The sequence below is a fragment of the Cuculus canorus genome, chromosome 1 (assembly GCF_017976375.1).
Source record: "Cuculus canorus isolate bCucCan1 chromosome 1, bCucCan1.pri, whole genome shotgun sequence".
Lineage (NCBI taxonomy): Eukaryota > Metazoa > Chordata > Aves > Cuculiformes > Cuculidae > Cuculus > Cuculus canorus.
Genome location: NC_071401.1, coordinates 107,164,458 through 107,191,939, shown reverse-complemented (window position 1 = coordinate 107,191,939; position 27,482 = coordinate 107,164,458). Strand labels below are relative to the sequence as shown.

The following is a 27,482-nucleotide window of genomic DNA, read 5'->3' as shown; positions in this document are numbered from 1 at the left end:
GATGGTGGCTGTGCTTGTGTTTGATTTGTGTTTTTCTTAATTTATCAGAGTGCCTGAAGAAGCCATATGTTTTTCTTGTAGGTTTACTTGTTGAGTCAGTGTTTCACAGAACTGGCATTTGCTTTTCAATAAAGTTGAGCTTGCAGGTGTGATGAGGGAGTTTGCACATCTGGAGGCCCTCAACAAAAAGTAAAGCTGGATTCCACATTGCCTATCTATGACTCTTTCTCTGCTGCCAAAGAATTTCAATCATACCCAGAGGTTAATAAGCTAAACAGAATTATGAAAGCTCTCTGCTTTAACTACAGATTCTTTGGAGGGGAGGAGAAATGTCATGAAAAGGCTAAGCCACAAAACAAAAGCATTATCGTATTTATGCAGGGTGTATTGAAATGATAGATACTGTTTGTCCTTATATACATTAATTAAACACTGTGCGAGTTAAGGTTTTTTCTATAATATATTTTAAGGGGTATTAGTTTTGGTTTTGGAATGTCTTATTTGTTAGGACAAGCTTTAAGACATCGGTGTTTAAGAATGCTGACATTAGTAGTTTGTAGAAATATGCGCATGACAAATAGTAAAATAGCAAGCAAATGAAATGAGATTAATTTGATGCTGTTTATTTATAAAAGTGTGTAAATAAGTGCAATGAACCTGAATTATGAAACAGCAGTGCATCTGACAAATTGCAGAGCTCATGGCAGCTATCTTCTAATAACTCTTTTATAGCTGCAAAATCTAAAAACAAAAACAAGGAAAGAAATCACCAGTGTGTTGTCTAAACTAAATAAAGATTTTGGTTAAATTAAGAGGAGTGGTAGTGATGGGAGTCTCAACACACTGTAGGTTAAATCTGAAGTTTATCTTTTGCTGATAGGCCTTTACTTGCTCTCTGTCTGGGGCACTTATTGACTAATATTAGAGATAGCTTTATTTAAGATGTGTGGCAAGTACTCTGGCTTCCACCATTAGTGTATTGTTTTCTTTTTAGATTTCCCTCCCTTTATATTGTACCAAGCTGTCTTAGGTGATACAAAAGACAGCGTGTCTCCTATGCCTCCTGTACTGCCTTGGTTCTTCGGTAAACTCGGAACAAAACCACATCACTTCTGTGTTTTCTCTTTCTTGAAAGACTCCTATGGAAAGGGAGTGTAATATTTGTCGAAAGAGAGTGGGAAATTTTGGACAAGCAGATTGACATTGTTAATATTCCAAAGTTAAAATAAGATTACATTTGCATATCACTTATGCATTATAAACCTGCTTCAGTACACCTAGCTATATGTGGATCGCTGTTCCATTTTCAATAGAAGATTATTTAAGTATAAACAATTAGGTGGAATTGCTTCTTGAGAGAGACTCGATCTTTCATTGTTAATTGTTAGTTAGAATCCTCTAAAATGAGACAAGACTGGGAGGGATATTTTGCCAGTGATGTATCTTCTTTTAACTATCTTTAAGGCAGGTGGTTTTTTTGTTTATTTCTTCTTCTTTTAATAGGATATAACTGTGTCCAGCTGATGGCTATTATGGAACACGCATACTATGCCAGTTTTGGTTATCAGGTCACAAGCTTCTTTGCAGCTTCAAGGTAGGTTTAAATACTTCTGCATCTTCTCTGTTCTTTTACTTTGCTCTCCAGCCAGTGAAATCAGTATGCCTGTATATGTGTGTTTGCAAGTGTTTAATGGAAAGAGAGAGTAATAGTTTAGGTATTTGCTCAAGCTTCCTTTTAAATCTGAAATCAATTTGGCATAGTGATCAGCTGTTCTGTGAAACACTTTGAATAGGATCCAGACAAGAAGATTATAAGTAACCTCAGCTGTCATAGCGTATTCTAGCTAATCCAGTTTCAGTAGTCTTTATGTACGCGGCTTGTGTTTTGAAATCCTTGGCAGTGACAAACATGATGTGTAAGTTATTCTTCTATGATAAACAGAACTGTTCACTACTTTTTCATAGTAAACTTGATTAAAATCATGGCTCTGTGTGTTCTGGGGGAAATGTTTTCCTGCACTTGCAATAGACTACTTAGATTTGTGGCCTAGAGTGAAAATAGATGGTAAACTTATTCAGGTAATTGTTAAAAATATTACTATAGACCTGAATGTTGTGATTTTTATTTTTTTTCCCTTTGATGAAGTTCAAGTGGCAACCAGACTAAGCTTACGTAGACACGAAGTTTTAGCTGGCTTAGTTGAAAGAAACATATGCCAGACATAGGAGACAAAGCTCTTTATTTAAAACAAAGTGGAAAATAATATAATACCTAAACCTGCTGCAAACAGGACAGCAGCAAATAGTGTACTTTGAGGACTTTCATGAATGTACATCTACTTTTGTAGTCGTCATAGATTATTTTATTCCTGCAATATTATGTAAATATTCTTGACTCTTGAAAGTGTTCAATATTTTAAGTTGCAAGAGACTAGATTTAGACTCGATAATAGGAAGATTTTTTTTCCTGTGAGGGTGATGAGACACTGGCATAGGTTGCCCAGGGAAGCGGTGGGTGCCCCATCCCTGGAGGTGTTCAAGGCCAGGTTGGATGAGGTATTGGGCAACCTGACCTAGTGGGAGGTGTCCCTGCCCATGGCAGAGGGGATGGAACTAGACAATCTTCAAGGTTCCTTCCAGCCCATTCTATGACTCTATGATTAAATAGAAGCTTTAAGTTGTATCAGTTATCTTTTTATATTGAATTTGATGTTTAAACAGATTAAGAGGGAAGAATAAACCTTTGAAACTATTTCTGTGAAACATCGCATGCAAGCATGATGTAATTTTTATAAATAAACTGTTTTAATTATCAGTTTGTAATCAATAGCTATTACTCAAGAGGCTGAAAAAATAACTTAAATACAACTGGAGACTGTGTGATGAGGAACTACTGATTTAAGTGTAGTTTTTGCATAATGTTCAGTATCGTCAGCTTAAGTTCAGGTTGTACCACTCATTGTATTTTCTTGCTGATAGCCGTTATGGAACTCCAGATGACCTGAAAGAAATGATTGATGTTGCTCACTCAATGGGAATCACTGTTCTGCTGGATGTTGTACACAGCCATGCATCAAAAAACTCTGAAGATGGCCTCAATAAATTTGATGGTACGGATTCTTGTTTCTTCCATTCTGGTCATAAAGGAAATCATCAGCTCTGGGACAGCAGGCTCTTTGACTATGCAAAGTAAGTATAAAATGTCATTTAAGGTGTGTTAATGGTAATTATTTTTTACCAGTTTAAATAAAACTTTTATTCAGACTAGGAAAGTCATTTGGTTTGTTCAAGAATTCAATTAATTTACTTTGCTGAATCCTTAAAATCTAGGACTAACTAGGAATACTTAGGCTTTCTTAGTCTTAAGTCATTTATGATTGCTTATATACATATTATATAGCATGTGTATTGTATGTATCACATATTATATTATGTGGTTATGTATTTTTTTATTTTTATTTTAATTTTAAAATAGATTCAAATATTTTTAATATATAGATACCTATTCAAAATATTATCTAGGAATATTTGTTATATATAATTAAGTATTGTAGATGTTATAAAATGGCTTTTACTTCTGTTTTCACATTATATATTATTTGTAAGTATATATGAGATATATAATATTTAAATATCTAGATAAAGTAAAGAATAAGAAAAGCTGAAGAAAACTTCCAGCCTCTGGAAATTATTGTCAAACAGCCAGATTGTTGAAATGTAGCAAAGAATTTGCCTCAAGACAATTAACTCCAATCCAAAGAGCTTCCAGAGGTCACTCAACAGTTAATACACAACAGGGGTTACTTTCAGTAAGCGGTTTTAGAGACTGAGTTTGGGCACAGACACAATTAACTAGTATAAATAGTGTGTGTCAAATCATATGTTTAATACCAGATGATGACTAGCAGATAATGTTGCTTGAGTTTTTGATCAGCTGTTTAATGGAAACTCCTTGCACCCTAGCTCACAACTTCAATTAAACCAAGTGGCCAGTGTAGGAAGTAACTTAAGGACTTATGTTACTTAAAAGTGAGCTGTTGTTTATTTAGTTATTTGGGACAACTTAACTGATGAATTAGGGGACCTTTTTGAATTGTGACTTGAATGATTATAACAAATGCATTTTAGTATGTCTGATCATAATAATTTCCTGTTTGAGTTGCTTCCTATTAACCTTTATATTCATATTAAAATTCTGTTTCAGATAATTTTGGAGCTTTAATGTCAATACAACATGATTTCACACTTTATTTCATTTTATGCTTATATATAATGAAGAAGTGTGCGGTACTGACTTATCTAGTGAGAAAATAAATTGAAGGGAATTATGGACCTTCCTCTTTTCCAAGCAGCGGCAGATTCTTCTTGTTGGGGGAAAAAAGGTGGTGCTGGTAATGAGTGTTTCATTTGTAAATGAAAGAAATAGCAGAATGCTTTCTAGATAGCACTTGGCGATGTTAAATGTTTATTCAGAGCAGAAGAAGTTCCTGCTCAGGTCTGTTTGGTCAGTGATATTTGCCTGTATTCATTGGGAAGGGGCATCACTGCATAATTACTTTTCATCCTATGTGATCAGAATAGATACCAGACTGAATGCTGGAACAGAGGAGAGGAAAGAATGGTGAGGGGGAAGAGAAGAAATTAGGAAATAGCAGAGACCGGAGAAATTGAATCTTTGCTCTACTGATGAGTAAAAATAATGCTCTGGATGACTGAGGGTCCCTCATAAGTCATTCCCCATCCCCTGTCCTCTAGTGAAATGCAACAAAAATTTTAAATTTCCTGTCTTAAACTTTTAGTGAAACTCTTCCTTCCCCTTCAAGCACAGGAAGCTGTGAAGTGCACTGGTTTAGTCATTAAGGGCTTCTTTAATCCTGATATCTGAAACATCAAATGGTCTGTGTGTATTCATAGCCAAATTTTAAGGCTTAAAAGATGTAACAATCATGTTTAAGTTGCTTGGAGCTGATGAAAAATTGGTTTGATTCTTTCTCCTTTACTTTTTTTCCTGAGTGTTCAGGTCCATTCCAAAAATGAGAAAGAATCATAACTGGCATTTTATTGAATGTTATTTTTTTTCCCATTTAGGCTTTAGTGACATGCCTGCTAATTTCCATTCCAGTAAATGAGCAACTCTAGTCTGAAAGAGGGGAGTATAAAACTGAGTGACTCGAGTTGCTTGCAAATGTTCAAATTTTACTGAAAGTAAATGACATGAAACACGATCTGTTGAACGATACACAGAAGAGGTTGCTTTCTGAGGCAAATTCTTTCAGACAGTACAGCCTTCTCTCTTCTGTAGTGGGAAGAACTGTGAAATCTACAGGTACTTAAACATCAAATACAAAGAATGCTCAATTTACTTCGGAAATGAGAGAAACTAATTCTCTGCCATGAAAGAGATTAAGAAACAATTGCTTTATCAGTACAGTCTGTCTACGTTTTCTTTGAAAGCCAAGATATCAGTAGATTTGTCTCAGCATTTGCAAGATTATTTAGTTGTCTGGGAAGGGGACTATGAATACTCATTGTAACAGAAGGTGGCAAAATAGCTACATCTATGCAAAATGGATTATACCCATGATGTTTTTCAAGTACTGTATTTTTAGTAATATTGACTTAAGCAGAGAATAGTTCCAAGAAAAGCAGTAGTAAAACTGTTCAAAGGATGAACCTGAATGTTGCACCTCTAGCATCATAGTGCAACTTAAGAAAGATAGAAGTGTGTTTTGTATTATGAACTTTGATGCTTAATGAGCAGTATAATTGTATATTTTGTAGTCTGTTTATACAAGTGTTGAACTTTTTGATAAATTGTAAACAGCAGCTTAAAAATTATACTGTTCAGGGAGTTGTCACATGAGAATAAAACCAGAATTTCAGTAAAATGAGAATTTGGAGGTAAAGTAATTTGACTAAAATAATATTCTCTGCTTAAATCTTTTTTCAAGAATAGTAGTATAAATTCTGCATTAAAAAAAAGGCAAAAGCCCCAGGTTCAGAAATAAACTTCCAGTTTCATAATTTGGGCACATTTTTCCAGTTTTTTTAAACTATGGAACCAGGCAGTTTTTTCTTCAAACATGTTAATTTGGATTCCAGTTTATTTTAATAATGTTTTTTAAAAACAAAACTTATATATATTTTGGCTTGGTTCCTATTAAAAATGTGGCTTTCCTATCCCTGAACTCATGGAAGGGAAATGCCATAAAGTCAAAGCGATGCCACAGGCTCTAGACTTATAGACTAGCTGGCACTGTTTAGTTAATTTTGTGGTAAATTAGGTACCTTGTCTCTGTTGTGATCCTGTTGGAGATTGCTCATTCAAAATAAATATAAACACCCTTTCATCTTAAGTAAGGATTCTATTTCCAACTAATCTAGCACAAGCCTAAATGTAATGGTTTTTCTTTCCTAAAATCATATTTGGAGATTATTCAGCTTCCAAGTTCATTAGAAGTGATGGTGTAGACCCTGGAGATGAGGTGAGATCACAACTAGAGTAGTTGATTATGTTTTGATTTAAATTCATTTCTCCATACAGCAAATGTGTCTAATACTAATTGGGCAAAAACGATTTGAAAAATAATTGAGAACAAGATATTACCTAGCAAAGATAAGTCATGTTTTTTTTCCAGCAATACATAATTAAAATGTGTGAATGATGCTGCCTTTCTAGGCTTATTGAGATCTGAGAGTATTATTTTGATTTTTAAGGCTCTATATTCCTCTTTTTTCATTAGGCTTTTTTAGATTTTACGCTTTCTTAATCCTGTTCTAAGGGACAGTAGGTATACCAATACATTTCTGTGGGTGTTTAGGAACAATGGTAGAAGTAAAACTTCACAGGTATCATGTGATACCTTAAAATTTGTGTTTATTTTGCCTTTTTTTAGTACTGTGACCCTTTTCACCTGAGCACTTAGCCAACATGTCAAGCTCGTGCTCTATCAAGAAGAAGAATTTGGCACAAAAGTCAGATTGAATTACATTCTGCATTTAATTACAGATTCCTGCTTCCTTGCATGCAGCAGTATGATACAAGGTTCTGGGGCCAGCAGGCGTCCTTGACATGTCTTTTGAGACTTTTTTTTTTTTTTTGCCTTGTTTGCAGTGTTTTTTCTAGATTGGATTTCACATGTCCCTGCTTTGGTTCTTTTAAGAAGGCACCAAGCAATAGCTAGTGGGAATCCTTTGGCCTGTTCACCTACAGGTTTTGTCTTGTTTCTATTTGTTGTTGGTACTCTGTTTTGGGAATTATGGTTTGTAAGTGCTAGAGAGGAAAGGAAGATTACTTAACTAAGCTGTATAATGGGAGAAATATCCTTTTTTTTCTTTTTTTTTTTTTAGTCTTTTCTTTCACATTTATGAAGTTTCAAGTGACATCGACACTAAATGTGCTTTGAAATGGTATCGTTAGAGTCTAGAGTATAAACACTATCCCAGAAGCCACAATTTACATCAGGGCAACAGATGACATGCTAGTCCCCTGCTGCCTAACCAGATGTTCTCTCCAGCTGTATTCTGAACTGTTGGTGGAGAAGCTGATTGTAGCTCCATGTGATAGCTTTCTTCAATTTCTCTTAAAGTGGGATATAAACTACTATAGTTCAGAAACTGCTTTAAGCCCTGCCGTTGGAATAGGGCAGCTGTCAGGTGCCATGGCGCGCACTTTAGTTCTGGTTTAAATGACCTGTCCTCCAGTTGCCCCTCCAGAGCTGTGTGGTTCACCTGGAATTTCTCTTCCTTTTCCAGCCTCATGAGAGTATTTCTACTGTTTTCTTGCATCTAAAATGGTACAGTACAACGATGTTTTGATGCTGAGATTATGGCCTTTTCTGCCACCCCCTGTTTAAATCCTGCGTAGAATTCATGCTGTATTTTAGGGGCAAAAAAGGTCCACCAATGTCAAGATACCACTGTACTTCACTTAGGGATCTGACTTTTTAGAGGGCATGTTGATCTTCTAGCATCTTGAGCTGTCTCTGCTAAAGCTGATATTTAATTTTTCCTTAAGCAGCTGTTTCTTTACCTATTTTTTTTTTGCCTTTCTTCTGATTTTGCATTTCCCACTCTTTAGCTGACACTAGTGTAATACTGTTAGTAGATGGAAGGGATTGTGAAATGTATCTTTCAGATATCAGTGTTATTTAGTAGGGCTCATAATTCTCTTAATGTGAGTCTCCAGATAAATTTTTTTGGGCTTAACTAGCCTAAAGTTCAATGTTGAGCTCTTCTAAATATCTGTGGAAGTGAAACTTGTTGCCTTATGTGTGAGCTTCACCATGGTTTTTAACAGTCATTTTTCTGGAAGAAATGGATACACTGCTACTCATTAGCATGTTTAGCATTTTAAATTGATGTAAATTGGTGCTTTATGGAGTAATACAGCATTAAAGATTATGATTCTTTGCCTAATGCACTTAATCCTTAAGTTGGCACAGCAGCATGCGTTACAAAATGCAAATAATGTGGTATGTGTGCTCTTGGTATTCATCTTAGGGTTGCTTTATTCACATTTGTTTTACAGAGTGCTAACAGGGTGCACTTGACTGCAAACTATTACTTATTAGTTAACATGGACAAAGGATAGGTAGGAATTAAAAGCTACTAGTACGTTTAGCTTCCAACTAGACTCCTAAAGAGTCTCTACTGGCCAGGCAGGCATTGGTATAGGAGAAAAGAGGCTTCTTCTACCTGTAAGAGGCCCTTGATGGTGCTGGGTTATATTTTTCAGAATCCATATGATTTTCTTGTGCAATTGTGCACCTTTCCTCTTTCTTCCTTTTTAATCTTTGAGCTACTAGCAAACCATCTTTATCTGTAACTTTACTGTTCTTACCTTGCATAGCTATGCTTTAAAGACTTTTTCGCAGCTCTCTCTTAACTAAGCAATTTCCTTAGACATTGAAGCTATACAGCTTTTGGGACACAGTTGAATTCCCAGTTAGGAAGGAGGGGAGAGGATGAAAAAAAGCGGTTCTAGCCATGAGCATATGAATTATAGTATACGCAGTCTAGACCTGCTGTAGAATTGCTTTAATTCTTTAATTAAACATTCATCTAGAAGCTTAATTGTTTTACTACTCTGTATTTAGATTAATATAGCATACTGGGAGGCTTTAAATCCACAGATGCTCAGAAGCTGTTTCAAGTAAGAATATGTGTAACTTTCATTGAAGTGTACAGTCTCCTGCATTAACCTCCATCATAGCGATCACAGCTTTATGGGAATTTTCTAAAATGTAACTGCACAAAAAGTGGTATAGTAATACAGCGAAATATTGATATTTTAAGAAAAGCCACACTGAAAAATTGCAGCCAATTGTTCTGAATTTTGTCACGCAGCATATTTTGAAATATAGAGGTCACTATTGCCAGCCAATTAAATTCAATCATATCCTGAATAGACTCAGTCACTCTTACCTGAAGCTGATTAAGGTATTTCAATGGGGATCTAAAATCCGGCAAGATTCAACATGCTGAATCATTCTGAATCATGAGAATCATTCCTCATCAGTCTAAATGCAATAATGGTCTTGCATTTAGTAATCCACACTTAAATTGACAGTTTTCACAGCATTCTTGTGATTACTGCGGCAGGTTGTATGAGCAATATCTGTTGTGAATAGAAGATCATGCTGGGGAAAAGGGTGATGGTTGTATAACTTTGAGACAAGGAAGATGTTCTAAAGAAAATCTGCAAACGAAATTCGACAGCTTGACTTTCTTCTAATAAGGTTTCACCCAAGTTGGAGGAAAATTAGGCTATGGTATCGGGGAAAGAAGGTGGGATCATTAAGATAACTGTCATTTTTTTTCCCTGATTCTGGTGTGCATATGTTGTCTAATGTACAGATCCACTTGAAATCCATTTTTCGAAGCCTCATTGGAGAGGGAAAGAAAATTGATAACAACAGAGGATAAAGCAATTGACATGTCTACAAGATAGAAAATTATAAGCTGTCAAATATGGTAGACATTTCATAGAATCACCAGGTTGGAAAAGACCTCCAGGATCACCACGTCCAACCATTCCTATCAACCACTAAACCATGCCCCTGAGCATCTCATCCACCTGTCTTTTAAATACCTCCAGGGATGGTGACTCAACCACCTCCCTGGGCAGCCTGTTCCAGCACCCAATGACCCTTTCTGTGAAATTTACAGGAGTCAGCAGTGTATTTATAGCCAACAGATTAGAAATGATCTGCAAATAATCATATTGGTCTGTTATATTGCTTTCAGTTTTCAAAGCAATGTTATGTTTTCTTGAGGAATGCCTTTTAGTGGACTAGCATAAAAACAGATTCCTGTCCCTAGAAGTTGGTTGAAACTAAAGTGGAGATCAATGCATCCAAGTGAGCTGGACAGCCTGCTACTTCAGATGGTAGCTGTCTCTGTCCTACCAAATTGCTTCCTAGCTGAGGTTCAGTTTTTGATGGAACTGTCAGTGAATCTATGCCAAAATTTAGGGAGGATTTCTATGGACCTACTCAGCTTTATATGGAAATTTTCTCTAGGGTTATTTAAATTCAAAAATTGCTTTGACTTTGGAACTAATGTAATTGAGATAAATTTTATTGGAGTTCATAATTACAAAAATATTAGTGAAATTGTAATGAATATACACAAGCTGATTCTACTAGTATAATAGTAATGGATGGACTGAGAGTAGCTTTTGCTGATTTTTCTTCTAAGTTCTATTATGGCCAATATGGTTACAGGACAAGTCAAAGAACCGAAATAGTGTATCATGTCAAATGTGTCTTAACGAATAAGGGAACTATTGTATGAAAAGCTTTATCCCTGGGTACAGAACAAATTGTTCTGAAGTAGATTTAGAAAAAAAGATTTCCGTAAGGATATTTTTTGCTTGGCTGGATTTTTTCCCCATGCATTTGTTTTGGGTAGTTCCTTGTATAAAGGTAGCTTTGTAGAATTCTTTATAGTTTGCCATGAGAATTGCAATCCAATATCTGTTTGTCCTGGTTCCTCTCTGTATCTCCTCTTTGATACGGAGGCTAACTCTTTACCAGTATTTTTATATGTCTATAATACAGTCCCTTATAATCTGTTAAAAATTGGTATAAAGTTATTTGGAAACAACAGAAAATCATTGTCATAGAGATGGCCATTGTCAGTTTAGATAGCTGATCTATCTAAAGTTTTTTCCTAAGTTGTTCTAGTACAGTTAATGAGTTTAGTTTGTAGCACAGGAAATAAGTGCATGAGTAATGCAGTTGGTGAAAATCACCAGCAGGCATGGGAAGTTCTGCAGCCAGAAGCTAGATCGAGGCTAAAACATGCTCTGTGGAATGAGTGCGCCTTGCAACAGGGAGCTAGGGGCAGGTGGCTCCTGAATCTGGGTTGTAGTAGCTGCTGTGTGGCAGCTGGTGGGGGTGAGGTGGGTGAGTGAAGTGTTCCCAGAAGCAGCCGAGGCAGATTTAAATGGCCCCTTAGGAGCTCTTTGAACAGGAGCATGCTAACAAGGGTGGGCCTCATTAGAAGGGTGGGGCTTGGCAGTTTGCAAGGGTGCTAGGGAGGGCACAATCTCCATCCTCAGGAGATGAGTTCAGTCAGTGAGAGGGAGCCCAGCAATGTTATCCACCCGTCAGGAGGCTGCATCCTCTGCACCTGCCAGGAGGGACATGTCAGCCCAGACTGAGCTCTCAGAAAAACATGCAGCTGCCCAGGTCTTTGGCTGCAGGGAGGGCCACCAGCTTGCTCTGGAAACAGAGGGCAGCAGAGGCAACGGTCGCATGAAGCACAAGCAGGTAGATCTCTTCGGCCTCGTGGCAGAGCTGCTAGATGAAGTAAAGTATCAGGGAGTCTGAGCTAGAGATAGACTGATGGAACTACACCTTGAGCTTCCTGAAACAGGAACAGAGACAAACACCGGAAAAAGCCCCTGATCAAAGGGATTTGGTATTCTCCCTCCACCAGAATATAGGCAGGGACTCCTAAAGGGGAGTGGTGAGTGGAAGCATGTTCACCAGTAGGCACAGAAAACGAACCCCCTCCTTGCCCACACCTCCCCAGGTGCCTCTGCACAACAGATACGAGGCTCTAGCTGTGGAAGACTGACCAGGGGACAATGTGGGTGACAATTCATCTACATCAGAAGAGGGGCAAAGACCAGGAAGACAACCCTCTCAACTTACTACAACTGCCATGAGGAAGAAAAGGTGAGTCATAGTTGTAGGTGACTCCCTGCTGAGGGGAGCGGAGGATCCGATATGTTGAGCAGACCCTACTCGCAGGGAAGGCTGCTGCCTCCCAGGAGCCCGGGTTAGGGGTGTTGCTAGGAAACTCCCCAGTATGGTACAGCCGTCAGACTAATACCAGTTAGTGCTTTTCCATGTGTGAAGTGACGAAACTGCAGTACATAGCTCAAGGGTGATTAAAAGAGATTTTAGAGCCTTGGGACGGCTAGTGAGGGAATCTCAGGCCCAAGTATTTTTTCATCCCTCCTTCCAGTTACGGGCAGTGACATTGGAAGGATCAGATGGGTCCAGTCTATTAATACATGGCTTCGTGGCTGCTGTCACCATAATAACTTGAGTTTTTTTGACAATGAGGTGGTCTACCTGACACCAAGTTTACAGTTATCAGATGAGAGCCACCTTTCTCAAAGGGGGAGGAGGGCCTTTGCTCAGGAGCTTGTAGGGCTCATTGACATGGCTTTAAACTAGATATGAAGGGGGAGGGCAATAATATCAGGCTTGCCTGTGACAAGCTGCAGGAAGACACACAGTGGGCTGGAAGGATGGAGTGTTGGTATGGGCCCTCCACTTGCTGCCCCAGGACAGCACCTGCTGTCCCTGCCCATGGCAGGGGGGTTGGAAGCAGATGATCTTTAAGGTCCCTTCCAACCCTAACTGTTCTATGATTCTATGCTGGTGATGCCATGGCACAACTGAAGTCCTGTGGAGGTGAGTGGGAGACTTCTGAGGTAGTAGGTGCCAGGAAGGAAATTTCTACAAAACACCTTAAAGGAAATAGTGGGTCTTGCACTAAGAAAGCAGTGTGGCTTCAGTAAGGGCAAGTCCTGTCTGACCAACCCAGTGTCTTTCTATGATGGGGTAAAAATCAGTGGACACTGGAAAACCGACAGTTGTAATCTATCTGGACTTCTGTAAAGCCTTTGACATGGTCCTCCATGAATCCTTCTCTCTGAATTGGAGAGATATGGATTTAATAGGTGGACAGTTCAGTGGATAAGGAGTTGGTTGGATGGTTACGTTCAGAGAGTAGTGGTTAACGGCTCAATGTCCAGGTGGAGATCTGTGATAAGTTGTGTCTCACAGGGGTCCATACTGGGACCACTGGTGTTTAATGTCTTGCATCACAGAATCACAGAATCACAAGGTTGGAAAGGACCCATTGGATCATCGAGTCCAACCATTCCTAACACTCCCTAAACCATGTCCCTAAGCACTTCATCCACCCATTCCTTAAACACCTCCAGGGAAGGTGACTCGACCACCTCCCTGGGCAGCCTGTTCCAGTAGCCAATGATTCTTACTGTGAAGAATTTTTTTCTGATATCCAACCTGAACCTCCCCTGACGGAGCTTCAGGCCATTCCCTCTTGTCCTGTCCTCTGTCACTTGGGAGAAGAGGCCAGCTCCCTCCTCTCCACAACCTCCTTTCAGGTAGTTGTAGAGACTAATAAGGTCTCCCCTCAGCCTCCTCTTCTCCAGGCTAAACAACCCCAGCTCTCTCAGCCGCTCCTTGTAAGACTTGTTCTCCAGCCCCCTCACCAGCTTTGTTGCTCTTCTCTGGACACACTCCAGGGTCTCAACATCCTTCTTGTGGTGAGGGGTCCAGAACTGAACACAGTATTCAAGGTGCGGTCTCACCAGTGCTGAGTACAGAGGGAGAATAACCTCCCTGGACCTGCTGGTGACCCCATTTCTGATACAAGCCAAGATGCCATTGGCCTTCTTGGCCACCTGGGCACACTGCTGGCTCATATTCAGTCGGCTGTCAACCAGCACCCCCAGGTCCTTCTCTACCGTGCAGCTCTCCAGCCATTCTTCCCCCAGTCTGTAGCGCTGCATAGGGTTGTTGTGCCCCAAGTGCAGGACCTGGCATTTGGCCTTGTTAAACCTCATCCCATTGGTCTTGGCCCAGCGGTCCAGCCTGTTCAGATCCCTTTGCAGAGCCTCCCTACCCTCCAGCAGATCGACACTTCCTCCCAGCTTAGTGTCATCTGCAGACTTGCTGAGGGTGCACTCAATGCCTTCATCCAGGTCATTGATAAAGACATTGAACAGGGCTGGACCCAGTACCGAGCCCTGAGGAACTCCACTTGTGACTGGCCTCCAGCTGGAGTTAACTCCATTGACCACCACTCTCTGGGCCCGGCCATCCAACCAGTTTTCAACCCAGGAGAGTGTACGCCTGTCCAGGCCAGAGGCTGACAGTTTCTGAAGCAGAATGCTGTGAGAAACTGTGTCAAAGGCTTTACTGAAGTCCAAGAAGACTACATCCACAGCTTTTCCCCCATCCAGTAGTCGAGTGATTTTGTCATAGAAGGTGATCAGGTTAGTTTGGCAAGATCTGCCTTTTGTAAACCCATGTTGACTGGGCCTGATCACCCGGTTCTCTTGCATGTGCTTCATGATAGCACTCAAGATTACCTGTTCCATGACTTTCCCTGGCACTGAGGTGAGGCTGACAGGCCTGTAGTTCCCCGGATCCTCTCTGCAACCCTTCTTATATATGGGCACAACATCAGCCAGCCTCCAGTCTAGTGGAACTTCCCCAGTCAGCCAGGACCTCTGGAAGATGATGGATAGGGGTTTGGAAAGGACATCCGCCAGTTCCTTCAATACTCTTGGGTGGATCCCATCCGGCCCCACAGACTTGTGGGCGTCTAGCTGGGCAAGCAAGTCTCTAACCGCCTCCTCTTGGATCACGGGAGCCTCAATCTGCCCCTCTAACTCTTGGATTTGTAAACAGAAGGAAGAACTTTCTTTGCTATTAAAGACTGAGGCGAAGAAGGCATTTAGTACCTCAGCCTTGTCCTTATCCCCTGTCTCTGTTATTCCTTCTGCATCCAATAGAGACTGGATATTCTCCCTCGTCCTCCTTTTCCTGTTAATGTACTTGTAGAAAGACTTTTTGTTGTCTTTCACAGACTTAGCGAGTTTTAATTCTAGTTGGGCCTTGGCCCTCCTGATTTTTTCCCTGCACGATCTCACTTCGTTCCTGTAGTCCACCCAAGATGCCTGTCCTTTCCTCCAAAGCACATAAAGCTTCTTCTTATTATTGACGCATCTTGAGATCTCCCTGCTCCACCAAGCTGGCTTTTCCCCCCGCCGGCTCCTTTTCCGGAACACAGGGATGGCCTGCTCTTGAGCTGCTAGGATTTCATTTTTCAAGAGCGCCCAACCCTCGTGGGCTGCCTTGCCCTGAAGGACTGTTTCCCACGGGACTTTGCTAATCAACCTTCTGAACAGGCCAAAGTCTGCCCTCTGGAAGTTTAATGTGACTGTTTTGCTAATCCCCTTCTTAATCCTACCTAGAACTGAAAACCCTATCATCTCATGATCGCTTAATCCCAGGCGTCCTCCAACCGTCAAATCCCCAACAAGACCTTCCCTATTCACAAACAGCAGGTCTAGGAAGGCACCCTCCCTTGTTGGTTCGCTAACCAGTTGTGCAAGGAAGTTGTCTTCAATGCACTCCAGGAACCTCCTAGACTGTTTCCTTTCTGCTGTATTGTACTTCTAGCAGACATCCGGAAAGTTAAAGTCTCCCACAAGGACAAGAGGCAGAGATTTAGAGACTGTCCCCAGCTCTTTATAGAAGAGCTCATCAGCAGCTTCTTCTTGGCTGGGTGGTCTGTAACAGACTCCTATCACAAAGTCCCCTTTCTTGTGGGCTCCTCTGATTTTAACCCATAGGCACTCGATCCCGTCCTCACTGTAATCCAGTTCAAGAGTATCAAAGCACTCTTTGACATAGAGGGCTACCCCGCCTCCTTTCCTACCCTTCCTGTCCCGCCTGAAGAGTTTATATCCCAACATAGCTGTAGTCCAGTTATGTGAGTCATCCCACCACGTTTCTGTGATATAGACAGCGAGATCCAGTGCACCCTCAGGAAGTTTTTAGATGACACCAAGCAGAGTGGTGCCATTGCCGCACCGGAAGGATGGAATGTCATCCAGTGGGACCTGGACAACTGGAGAAGTGGACCTGCGTGGCCCTCATGAGGTTCAGCAAGGCAATGTGCAAGGTTTTACACCTGGGTTGGGGCAGCCTGTGGTTTCAATACAGGCTCGGGAATGATGTGATTGAGAGCAGCCCTGTGGGGAAGGACTTTGGGGTGCTGATTGATGAGAAGCTCAATGTAAGCCAGCATTGTGTGCTTGCAGCCCAGAAGGCCAACCATATCATGGGCTGCATCAAAAGAAGCGTGGCCAGCGGGTCGAGGAAGGTGATTCTGCCCCTCTACTCTGCCCTTGTGAGAACCCACTTAAGAGTATCATGTCCAGTTCTGGAATCCTCAACATAAGGAGTATATGGAACTATTAGAGCAGGTCCAGAACAGGGCCATGAAGATGATCAGAAGGGTAGAGCACTTCTGCTATGAAGATAGGCTGAGAGAATTGCGGTTATTCAGCATGGAGAAGAGAAGGCTCCAAGGAGACTTTATAGCGGCCTTCCAGTACCTGAAGGGGGAGTGTTCAAGAAAGCTAGGAAGGGACTATTTACAGGGGCCTGTGGTGATAGGCCAAGGGTTAATGGCTATAAATTGTAGAGGGGAAAATTTAAGCTAGACATTAGGAAGAAATTCTTCATGATTAGGGTGGTGAGGCACTGGAAGAGATGGCCCAGGGAAGTTGTGGCTGCCCCATCCCTGGAGGTGTTCAAGGCCAGGTTGGATGGGGTCTTGAGCAGCCTGGTCTAGGGGGGTGTGTCCCTGCCCATGGCAGGGGGGGTTGGAACTAGATGATCTTTAGGGTTCCTTCAATCCCAAACCATTCTAAATTTGTATGATAATGTTCTGTAGACCTTACTCCTCTTGATTTTATCAATCTATTTATTATGTAGTAAGAGTCCTATCAAATGTGTCTGTAACCATAGGTGTGTATCTGAGCAAATAAACACAGGAATGAAAAGGCACATCCAGATGTGTCATCACTGTTATTTTCTAGTCTAGTAATTTTCTTCTGTAGGAACTTCTGTAGGAACTTCCTAAAATTATTAAGTAAAAATATGGAGGTTTTTTATAGGATATATTTAGCGATTATGCTAAGGCTGTTTAAGTGGCCATATATCGAAGGGCTTCCCAATGAAAAGGAGTATGCTCTTTGCTGACTTTCTTATTCTGTCTTTATTTTATTTTCCTTTAAGATATATGAAGAAAGTAAAGTAACGACTGTTGTTATTTTCCTGGTTAAAGAAATACTTTCAGTCACCTTTTCTTAACTGAACAGGTTTATGTAAACATGGAATTTGTCACTTCTTGGTGTGGTGTGAAGCTATTATCCTTTTACCTGGTCAGAACAAGCATCCAGTGCAGCTAGAGCCAAGGGCCTGTTTTTTTAACCCACGAACCTTCAGATATTGGCATTATCATTTACTATTTTCTTCAGTGTTTTATGGTGATTAGCCTTTTCCCCCCTTGCTGTTATTTATAACGTGTTAATACTGTTGCACACCTTTGATTAGGCAGGAGATTTTTAGAACACATTTTAGCACTGAGTTATTATTGTTAGTTTATCTAAGTTTTCCAAGACAATTTTCTAATACAGTAAGTTAAAGATAAATCAGTGTCTTTTGAGGAATTTATCCATTCATTATTAAACCATAATTGGAAGTAAAATTATCCCTATGAGGACTATTCAGTTGAGATATTTGTTTTGTTCAGTGTTACATTTCCATACTCTGACCTTTTACAAGCAGGTGGAGAGCAGTGCAAAATTCCCCTTTACCTTCCCTCCTCTCCCTTCTTCCCTGAAGGAAAAGGAAAAAAGGGAAGAGAATGTTTGTTTCATTTAATATGACACTGCGTTAGTCAGCATGACAAATAATTAGAATAATTAATAATAAGAAAAAAAAGTCATTCAGGCAAAGGAAATTTTTAGGTATACTTTCTTGCTTCCTGTACCAAGATTATCTAAAAGAATGACCTTTAGAGACTCTGAAAGTTTTGCTTGTAGCTGTAACTAGACATGTTTTATTCTGAATTGTGTAACCTAGAGTTGATGAGTTTCTTTTTAATTATTTATTTTGAAAAGTATTGAGCTTGGGCATTTGGAAAGAAGTACTTTATTTTTTTTTTTTTTTTTACATTAAAGGCATGAAGAGGATAAGTTTTCAAATTGCAACATATAGTTGCTTTCATGGACAAGGATAGGAAAAATTCCTTGTTTGATGTTGAAATTTATCTCTTGACATTGGATTCCCTAGATGCTTTCTAAGTTCAATGAATTGGTGAATCTTGAGTAATCTAACAGACAAATGCTGGAGAAAACAAAAAAATCCTGTAAGATTTCTTCTGCTTTTTCTCCCTGTCTGGTTTCAAGTTTAGTGTTTATACCTTCAGTTTTTTAGGCCTTTTTCACTACCCTGTAATCTGAAATTCTATATTTCTTTTTCTACAAAATAGAAGTAAATATTCAAACCAGAGCTTAATTGTAGTAATTGGTGGCTTACGACCCTTCTGAGGTTGACACTTAAACTCCAAAAATTATTTATGAAATGAATGCTTTTGAAGAAGAAAAAAGTCAACTACAAAACACTAAAATTTGCATTATCAATGTTTTCAGGCTTCCTTTGCCACCACCTTCTTGGATAATAAAGGCATTGGAAAAGATGAAAATCTACTTTGACTATGTTATAAGAAATTCCAAGGTAATTATTTTGTCATCGGGTTAAGTGGGGAGGAAACTGAAAGTCTATCAGGAAATGGATAAATAGAAAGAACTTTAAGCTGGATGTCCTTTCTAATGCCTATCCAACGTTGGTTAACAAAGCTAATACTTTACAGAAAGTAGCACAAAATAGCATTTTAATAAACTAATTAATGTGTACTAGAAAGAGTGAATGTTCTGTAGGGTTACATCTACAGTTACTCATAGCACAGCATGATCATCGTCCAAATGTGGAAAAAGAAAGGATATCAATAGAAAGAGTATCTTCAAGTGCAAGATACGACCAACTCATTTGACTGTAATGCTGAACTGTCAATATATGCAAGGGCAAACTTGTTTTAATGTACTCCAGAGAAATATGGTCTGAAATAGAAGATATCTATAATAGGAACAGTTGCATTCATTGTAGCTGAAAGTCACAGTACTTCCTGTTAAAAAAACTTCCTGTTAAAAATAAGTGCTCTTAAAAAACCCTCTACATATTTGCAAGATATTATCTGAAGTTTCCATTGTATCACAATTGAACTTCAGTGTATTACTGGGAGTACATTTGAATACATTTTGACACAGTATCTTTCCCACGTGTATTTTGTAGAAATTACAGATTTGATGACTATAGAAAGATAATGCGTGTGTTAAAACAGATGTTCAGATTGCAAATAGATGCTTAATTATTTGAAAAAAATAGAATCACAGATAAAACAAAGTATAGCTCTGAATAAATAAAAAAAATATGTTGTAGCTATTTCTGCCAGAGACAGTTCAAATCATGATCTTGCTACATATGTACTAAATAAAGTTACTGTAACAATCTATTATATTCTGAAAGTGCTTATTCTTATATTAATATTCATGAAGTACAAATTATAGAGCTGAAATGATAGCATTTAGTAAGAAAATGACGTATAAACTAAGTGTCTTTGAATATAAACATTTTTCAGTTCTGTTACACGAAAAAGTGTTTGAAGCGTACAGAAAGTTGTACATTTGCAAGTTCTTAAGTTTGTTGGACAGCCTAAGATTAGCTATTGTCTTTCTCGAATCGCATTCCTGAAGCATGTAACTTTTTGAAAGTGCAGCAAATTGAGGGACACTGCCCTGTACTTAAGAATGGCTTTCCATTTACTGTGTACCCCATACTTCTGATCTTCTGTGCTGTTTTGTGTGAATGCAACAACTTTGCATTTTATGCTTGCTGAAAGATAATAGGGACTGATGTGTGCGTAAATTGCTTTTGCCAGATGGCTGCATACCTCTGCAGTCATTTCTTGAGTCTTATATGAAGGAAGCTATAAGACAACCTTCAGGTTCTCTGAGCTTTCTGCTGGAAGTCTTTTTCTGTGAAGATAATGATTCATCGTACAAACTTTTCTGCCAGTTATGCTGAAGTTTGTCACGTAACTGAGCAGTCTTATCCCATGGTGTTGAAAAGAACATTTTGGACTGTATCCAGAGCAATTGTTTATGCTAAGGATAAAATCTGGAAATGTGAGAGGAAGTAATCCAAGCTTTGTATTAGCTAATATTAGTATAAGGAATGAACTTTCCATACTACCTGCGTCCCCAGAGACACGGAGTCAGTATCTTGGAAGCTTCCTGTGATGTCTATTCTGGATAATGACTGATAATTAATGCTACTACCCTTCTTAAAAGTTTCTTATCCTGTTAAAGATTTGACATTGTTACCAGCTGTCTAGGTGGGAGGAAGAGAAGTATTTTGGTGAATAAAATAAAGACGGGCAACTGAGACTTTCGGGATGTAGTATGCCAGTCTCTGAGATACTGAAGTAAAAGGATATTCAGATAATACCTTCTTCTCAGTAGCAGTTCTTGGATGGTAAAATGTAAGAGCCTTTCTCTTTTCAGGCGTTTTTATGTAATAGTAACTACTTATGAGGTCAATTTTGCCTGTGCTAAAACAAATTTTTAAAAAGTAACTGACAGCTCGTTGCTTGAGGATTAATATTATGATTTTCGATTTTCAAGGTAATTACCTATTAAAATCCCCAATCTGTAATACCATATGGACACTGAATGGTAGATTGATGAGGTTTTGTTAGTGTGCTCCTGGTATATATGAACTTGAGTCTTTGTGCTGCCACGCTAGGAACTGTGGTTCACTGTCATCTGTGTGCAGAAAAGACTTCTGAATTGTAGCAGAATCACCAAATCACAGAATGGCGGAGGTTGTAAGAGATCTCTGGAGATCATCTTGTCCAACCTGCCTGCTAACGCATGCTCACCTAGAGCAGGTTGCGCTAAGATGTGTCCGGGTGGGTTTTGAATATCTCTGGAGAAGGAGACTCCACAACCTCTCTGGGCAGCCTTCCAGTGCTCAGTTGCCCTCACAGTAGGTAAGTTTTTCCTTGTGTTCAGATGGGACTTCCTGTGCTTCAGTTTGTGCCCATTGTCCCTTGTCCTGTCACGGTGCACCACTGAAGGGAGTCTGATCCCATCCTCCTGTTGTCCACCCATTAGATATTTATAAGCATTGATAAGAGCCCGTGTCAGTCTTCTCCAGGCTAAACAGGCACAGGTGTCTCAGCCTTTCCTTATAAAAGAGATGCTCCAGTCCCCTCATTACATTTGTGGCCCTCCGCTGGACTGTCTCCAGTAGTTCCTGGTCTCTCTTGAGCTGGGGAGCCCATAACTGGACACAGTACTCCAGAGGTGATCTCACTAGGGCAGGGTAGAGGATAACCTCCCGGGACCTGCTGGCCACACTCTTCTTAATGCACGCTAGGATACCATTGGCCTTTTTGGCCATGAGGGCACATTGCTGAACCTGTCCACGAGGACTCCCAGGTCCTTCTCTGCAGAGCTGCTTTCCAGCAGGTCAACCCCTATCCTGTACTGTTGTGTGGGTTATTCCTCCCTAGATGTAGAATCCTACCCTTACCTTTGTTGAACTTCATTTGGTTCCCCTCTGCCCAACTCTCCAGCCTGTCCAGGTGTTGCTGAATGGCAGCACAGCCTTCTGGTGTATCTGCCGCTCGTCCCAGTTTTGTGTCATCAGCAAACTTGCTGAGGGTACAGCCTGACCTCACTCAAGTCATTGATGAATACGTTAATGCACTTAACTTTTGGAAAAGCGGGTATTTGATGATACCTTTATTTTAATGCTGGAATTTTCTCAAGGGCAGAGGTCTGATCTTCTTGCTTCTACTTCTTCTATGAAGAATTTAATTTCATTGCTTCCTAAATTACTGTTGCTATTTATTAGCGTGAATAAATGCAAACTTCCACCCAAATCCAAATTAAATCAGTCTGCATTTTCATCTGGAAAATACAGGCATAATGCTATTGCTTTAAATAATTTTTGTGTGTGTATTTGTTTTTAGGCTGATGTTTATACACTTCGTGTTTACCAGCAGCAAAGAAAGAGGCTAGTGCTTTGTCAGCTGTGGCTTTGGTTTCTGCATGTTTGAAGGAGAGAGTGTGCTCAAAATCCTACCTTATCTTGGGTGGAGGTCACAGCAGCATTTCTCAGCTGTGGCTAACCTGTGTGGTTGTAGGAGACCACCATATTTCTGTTTGGTTCTTCAGACTGAAGGTTGGGAGCAGGTGTTAAGGTAGGAAATACTGAGGGTGAGGTATGAACCAGACGCTTCTTCAGTGTCCCTTTGAAGTCACTTGAGTGTGTCTTGGTTTGGGAACTAGTATTTTAGAGTACTAAATGAAATTAGGTTTATAGAAAACACAGTTTCAGTCTTCTAATAAGATCATTTTGAGAAAGCAGAGCTGCTAATGGAATGAATTGATTGAGAGTATGATTTTGGTTTCCTGTATAGGGAATATAGAAAGTTGAAGTTAATTGTTTTCTGTTCTTACACGTGTATAATAACATATTGTTTCAGGGGAGGAAAAAACACCTCAAAACAGTAGCTAAATATCTCTTCAAGTTTGATTCTTGACCAGTCTCCTTTTTAACTCTGGTGCTGTTTCGTGAGGAGAGTTCAGAATAATGGTCTAAGATCACGAGTCACATGATCTTAATTTGCAATAATAGTTTGCTGGCTGTTTCTACACTAGATTTATACTTAATTTGAACGTGAACCTAGTATTCTGGGCAAACTCTGAAATGCTTGAGATCTCAGTTCAGTTATGGAAGTCATGAATTGCAGTAAACTGTGTGCAAAATCTCAGTGGTACATTTTAAAAATCTTATGATATAGTTGCATGTCGCAGACCAGCAAGTTTTGAGGTTTTATTTGCAGTGTTGATTATATGACTAAATAAATGTAACGTTTGCAAAGAAGTTCCTTTTGGGAAAAAATAATTTTAAATCTTCTCAAATATTTTTATTTTATTAGTGTATCATTTACTTGGGTAGAACGTGAACAGTATATTGCTAATGTTATCCAAATTGTAGCTGAAATTCATGTAGGCTTTATCAGCACTTTGAAGTGTTTTGTAATTTTAATTTTGAGACAGTCTTTATTTTAAAATGTGTGTATCCTGGAGGCTCTGTTAAAACTGCAGGTATTTGTCTTCAGTACTTATATTATTTTTCTATTTGCTTAAGGAAATCCTCTGAGCAAAAAGCATCAGGAATATTAAATTTCATTACAATAAGTACATATCTGCTTTGCCTCCTAGGCTCTTTTTATATTCACATTTTGCAGGACGTAACCTTTGCTGAGTAATACTTGAGTTATTGCTTCAATTTTTATGGCAAATAACTGCATGCTTTTTTTTTTTATATATAATTTAGTTTACTTTTTCAAGCTAGTCCTATCTACCACTGAAGACCAGGGCGCTTAGTAGTTACTTACTCAGTATAATAAACCTGCATATAGTGCATAGTTCCTTTGAGGAGTAAATTTGTCTTTTTGTGCAAATGGCATTTCAGTACTCCTGTGAATATATTCATAACCACGTTTAATTAATTGGCAAAATACAATAGAGACAGTTAATGCAGAATTAACCTGCTAAATTAAACTGATGGATATTTCCAAAACATTGGTCGAACTTCTAAGCACTTGAAAACTGGGAAATTTAGAGGAGAAAACAAGTTACTGATCAGCATGTCAGAATCTTGCTTTTTGCTGGGTTGAGCCCAGGTCTGATACTTCCCAAAGAAGACTCTCCTTTTTGTGCGCAAAGCTTCTTAACAGTTTTCAGACAGCTGTAATTTATTATTGGTGTGTGCACGTATCTTTGTGTACAGTAGATATAACTTCTTTGATCCGGAATTAGATGGGCTGATGATCAGTGGTAGTGCTTGGAGTAGCATTCACACAGTGCATGACTGAGGCTGCTGTTACTTTTATTCACTAGTGGCTGATAGGAATCAGCTGCCAAGGACACACTGCAGCATCCCTGGGGTCGGTTATAGTGACTTTGTGGGAGCCTGCAAGAAGGACAAATAGTTACCCTCTATCATGGTTTTTTTTTTTTCCCCTGCTAGACAAAATGTTAGACTGTCAGCTTTTACTTGGCATATGTTGTCACCCTAGTTTAATTGTGTATTATATATCATCTGTGCCAATAGCTCCTGAAGAACTACTGTAATAGGGCTGCTTTGTACCAACAGATGAAGTAGAATTTTGAGGAAAAACAAATATTTTCTTGAGGACTTCAGAACTACTGCTTGTGTTTGAATAAAGGATGTGCCTGTTTCTGAGAAATCATTTTCCCAATGTAATTACTGAATATGAATCAAATCTAATAAATGCATGTTGCTCTTATATTGTTTACAGCATAGTGAGTGGAAACTGGTTTCTCCTTGCATAACAGTGGGCTTGCGAGGATCAGAATTAATGCTTCCAGAAGGGGTGTTGTCTAGCGTGGCATTCTCGAAGTCTGATTTTAACTAAAAGGGAAAATCCTCTCTATCTTCAAAGTTGCTGTTCTTGTTTATTCTTAAAACAAAACAGCAAAAAGCTATAGTTAAACAAAATATTTTTAACTATAATTAAACCAGGAAAACTATTTTGGTAGTTTTATTTCTTAGTATTTATTCTCTTTTCATTCTCAGAATATCAAGTTAGAACTTGACTACTGGATGTGACAAAATACGTGATATGATAACCAGCGTTCTGCTTATTAAAATTTTTAAAAAGAAAAGTATAAAAATATATGTATTTGTCTGTAGAATTTTGCCCATGAAAAGGGTAGTATGGAAAAAATTGTACAATCCTATATGCAACTAGTTTACCAGTACTAAAATCATGTTGCCTGACAGCAACCAATATGATTTAGTTTGTGAAAAGACTTCAGATCTTCCCTGAACAAACGCTTCCTAATATGAAAATGATCCATCTCTTTTTCACTTCAACTTCTCATGACTTTTCATAATACTGCTTAAATCATTGAGGACCATTTCCTGAAGGCTGGCCTTGAAATTCTGAAATACTTTTGAACAGGATGTTAATGCTTAAGCAAAGATGTGTTCTGCAGTAAGTACTGGTAAAACTGTCATCTTTAACTGTGACAGAACACTTCTAGTATTGCAGTGACTTATTTGATATAGTCTTGTAATAAGGCGATATCATTGGCTTTCTAATTACAATGGCATAAATAAATCCTCAGTTTCTGTGGCTAAGAATAAAACCTTCTTCCAGGCTTTTGATGTGGCCAGGTTATATGTTTGCTATTCTTTTAATCTTACAAATACAAGATTCTAGTGTTTCTCCTGCATAGATTTCTGAATAATGGAGGAACTCAACTGCCTCTTATTTCATACTGCTCATGGCAGTCATGCATTAGTCATCTTTTGCGTTTTATTTTTAGCATTATTACCTCTTATACAGTCCAGCTTAATGGATTAATGTCCTGTAGAAGTACAGAAAGTGATTTTTTTCCTGTCAACCCTTTTCAAAGATCTGTATCCTGCTATAAAAAAAGCTCAAAATAGATGAGAGCAAGTGGCTGTGGCGAAAGGTCTTTCTTTCATACAGCTACCTATCTTTCATCTTAATTTGATGTGATTATTTCTATGTGTGAGAGGTGTTTAGTAGTTGTGAGAACTACGTGCCTGAAAACTCATGTGCTCAAGATTATTTAATACCACCTTGGAATATGGAAAGATAGAATCTTGACTTCCTTGGAAGCATGACTAGCTTGCCCATATCTGGTAACATTTCCATTTATCTTCTCCTGTCTGTTTTCAGTTTTGTTAGAAAGTTGTGAGATTGTTTAACCTAATCTCAAGCCATTTGGAAACTTCACTCTTCTGGGAATCAACTTCCTACTGGCAACTGCTCTTGTTGGGAAAGCTGCTTAAGCAGTACATCAGAAGTTCAGCTTCTACTGGGAAAACTAGTATCAGTAACCATTACTAGCTTTAATCACCTTTTTTTTTTTTTTGTTGTTGTTGGAAACAAAAGCAAAGCAAAAAGCCCTGACATTTTCTTTGCTGTGCAGAGGGTTCTGTACTTCCCAGTGGAAAATGCTGTCTGACTTTGTAATGTAAAGCACTACCTCTCTGAAGGTTTTACAGACATTGATCTGAACAATAGCTGAGTTTTGCTGCCACCACTGCTTTTGTCACAGCTGGTAGACTTAATGATGGGGTTAGTACTCAAATACCTGACCAGAAACAGACTGAGAGGAACTGTTAACAGATCAGATCCACTTTTGTCACCTCATTGAGACAAAATACATTAGGAATGACATGTCTTCCTATATGTCTTTAATTTAAGTCCCTGAGGGATGGCTAGCTTTTTTTCATTGTCTCTTCGGGTAGCAAAACATTCTTGATGGCCACAGTATTGTCCGTGGATACTGGAAACTTTTGTACTCAGATTTTTGTCATAATCATAAGGTTGTAGTGAGACACCATCCTAATTACTGATCTAGTCTTTCAGACTTTCATAATAAGGACTTCATCTATCCTTTCTAGCCTAAGCGTAGACTATGTACTTCAGACCAGTTTAGAACGCTCGCTGAGATCTAGTGCAGACTCTGCTATTTGAGATTCAGTAGGAGGGTGATTGTCCAGGACAGATACAAATGGGTTAATGTTTGGCAAGTCCAACAATCTAGTGCTGGTTTAGAGGGATATCATCCCTTTAAGTTCTGTGGTTAAGATCTGGTATGCTTTCAAATGCCTGCCTTTTATAGCACTCAACCTGGCATACCTTTTCTGATTTCAGACGCATAGTGTTATTTATTAGTTTACTTCCTTATAGTTCAGAGTCTTTGATGTGTTATTAATGAAGGTCTCTCTTCCCTTACTGATATCAGAGTACTGTTTTACTTATGCCTGAACCTGTGCAGACAAATAATTTTAAAGTTTTATTGCATCGCAATTATGGTTTGTTAAAACCTTTCCATCCCCTTGCAGTAACTTGTGCATTCTTCTTCAGTAGTGAAGCCTCTTTGTTCCATGGTGGGGTGCTGAAGGCTTGCAATGTTAATCAAGATTTCATAAGTGAGGACCTCTTAGTAGCTGTAGGGAGTGTTGACCTTGAAACTTTTAGCCTAAGTTATCTAATTGGTGATTGAAACTTTTTAAATGTTTTTGGTGTCATACTGGACCTTAAGGAAAGATAAAACTCTGAGATCTGTAATGCACTGTTATTTGTGTTATTTAATGCATTTTTATTTGAAAAGTCATGTAGAAGATAAAGCTGCTTTGCAAAGC

General features: G+C 39.0%; 1 protein-coding gene across 5 annotated transcripts in view; it reads left to right on the top strand.

Annotated features, from left to right (window-relative positions):
* GBE1 (1,4-alpha-glucan branching enzyme 1) overlaps nucleotides 1-27,482 on the top strand; it is a 165,974-nt gene that overhangs the window by 65,350 nt on the left and 73,142 nt on the right. For all 5 annotated transcript variants that reach the window (XR_008448209.1, XR_008448211.1, XM_054056455.1 and 2 more), the window contains exons 6-7: nucleotides 1,504-1,594; nucleotides 2,980-3,189. Coding sequence is in view for 3 of the 5 variants with exons in the window: in XM_054056455.1 (XP_053912430.1) it covers nucleotides 1,504-1,594; nucleotides 2,980-3,189 (301 nt within the window). In the remaining 2 variants the exon portion in view is untranslated. The remainder of the gene's footprint in view (nucleotides 1-1,503; nucleotides 1,595-2,979; nucleotides 3,190-27,482) is intronic.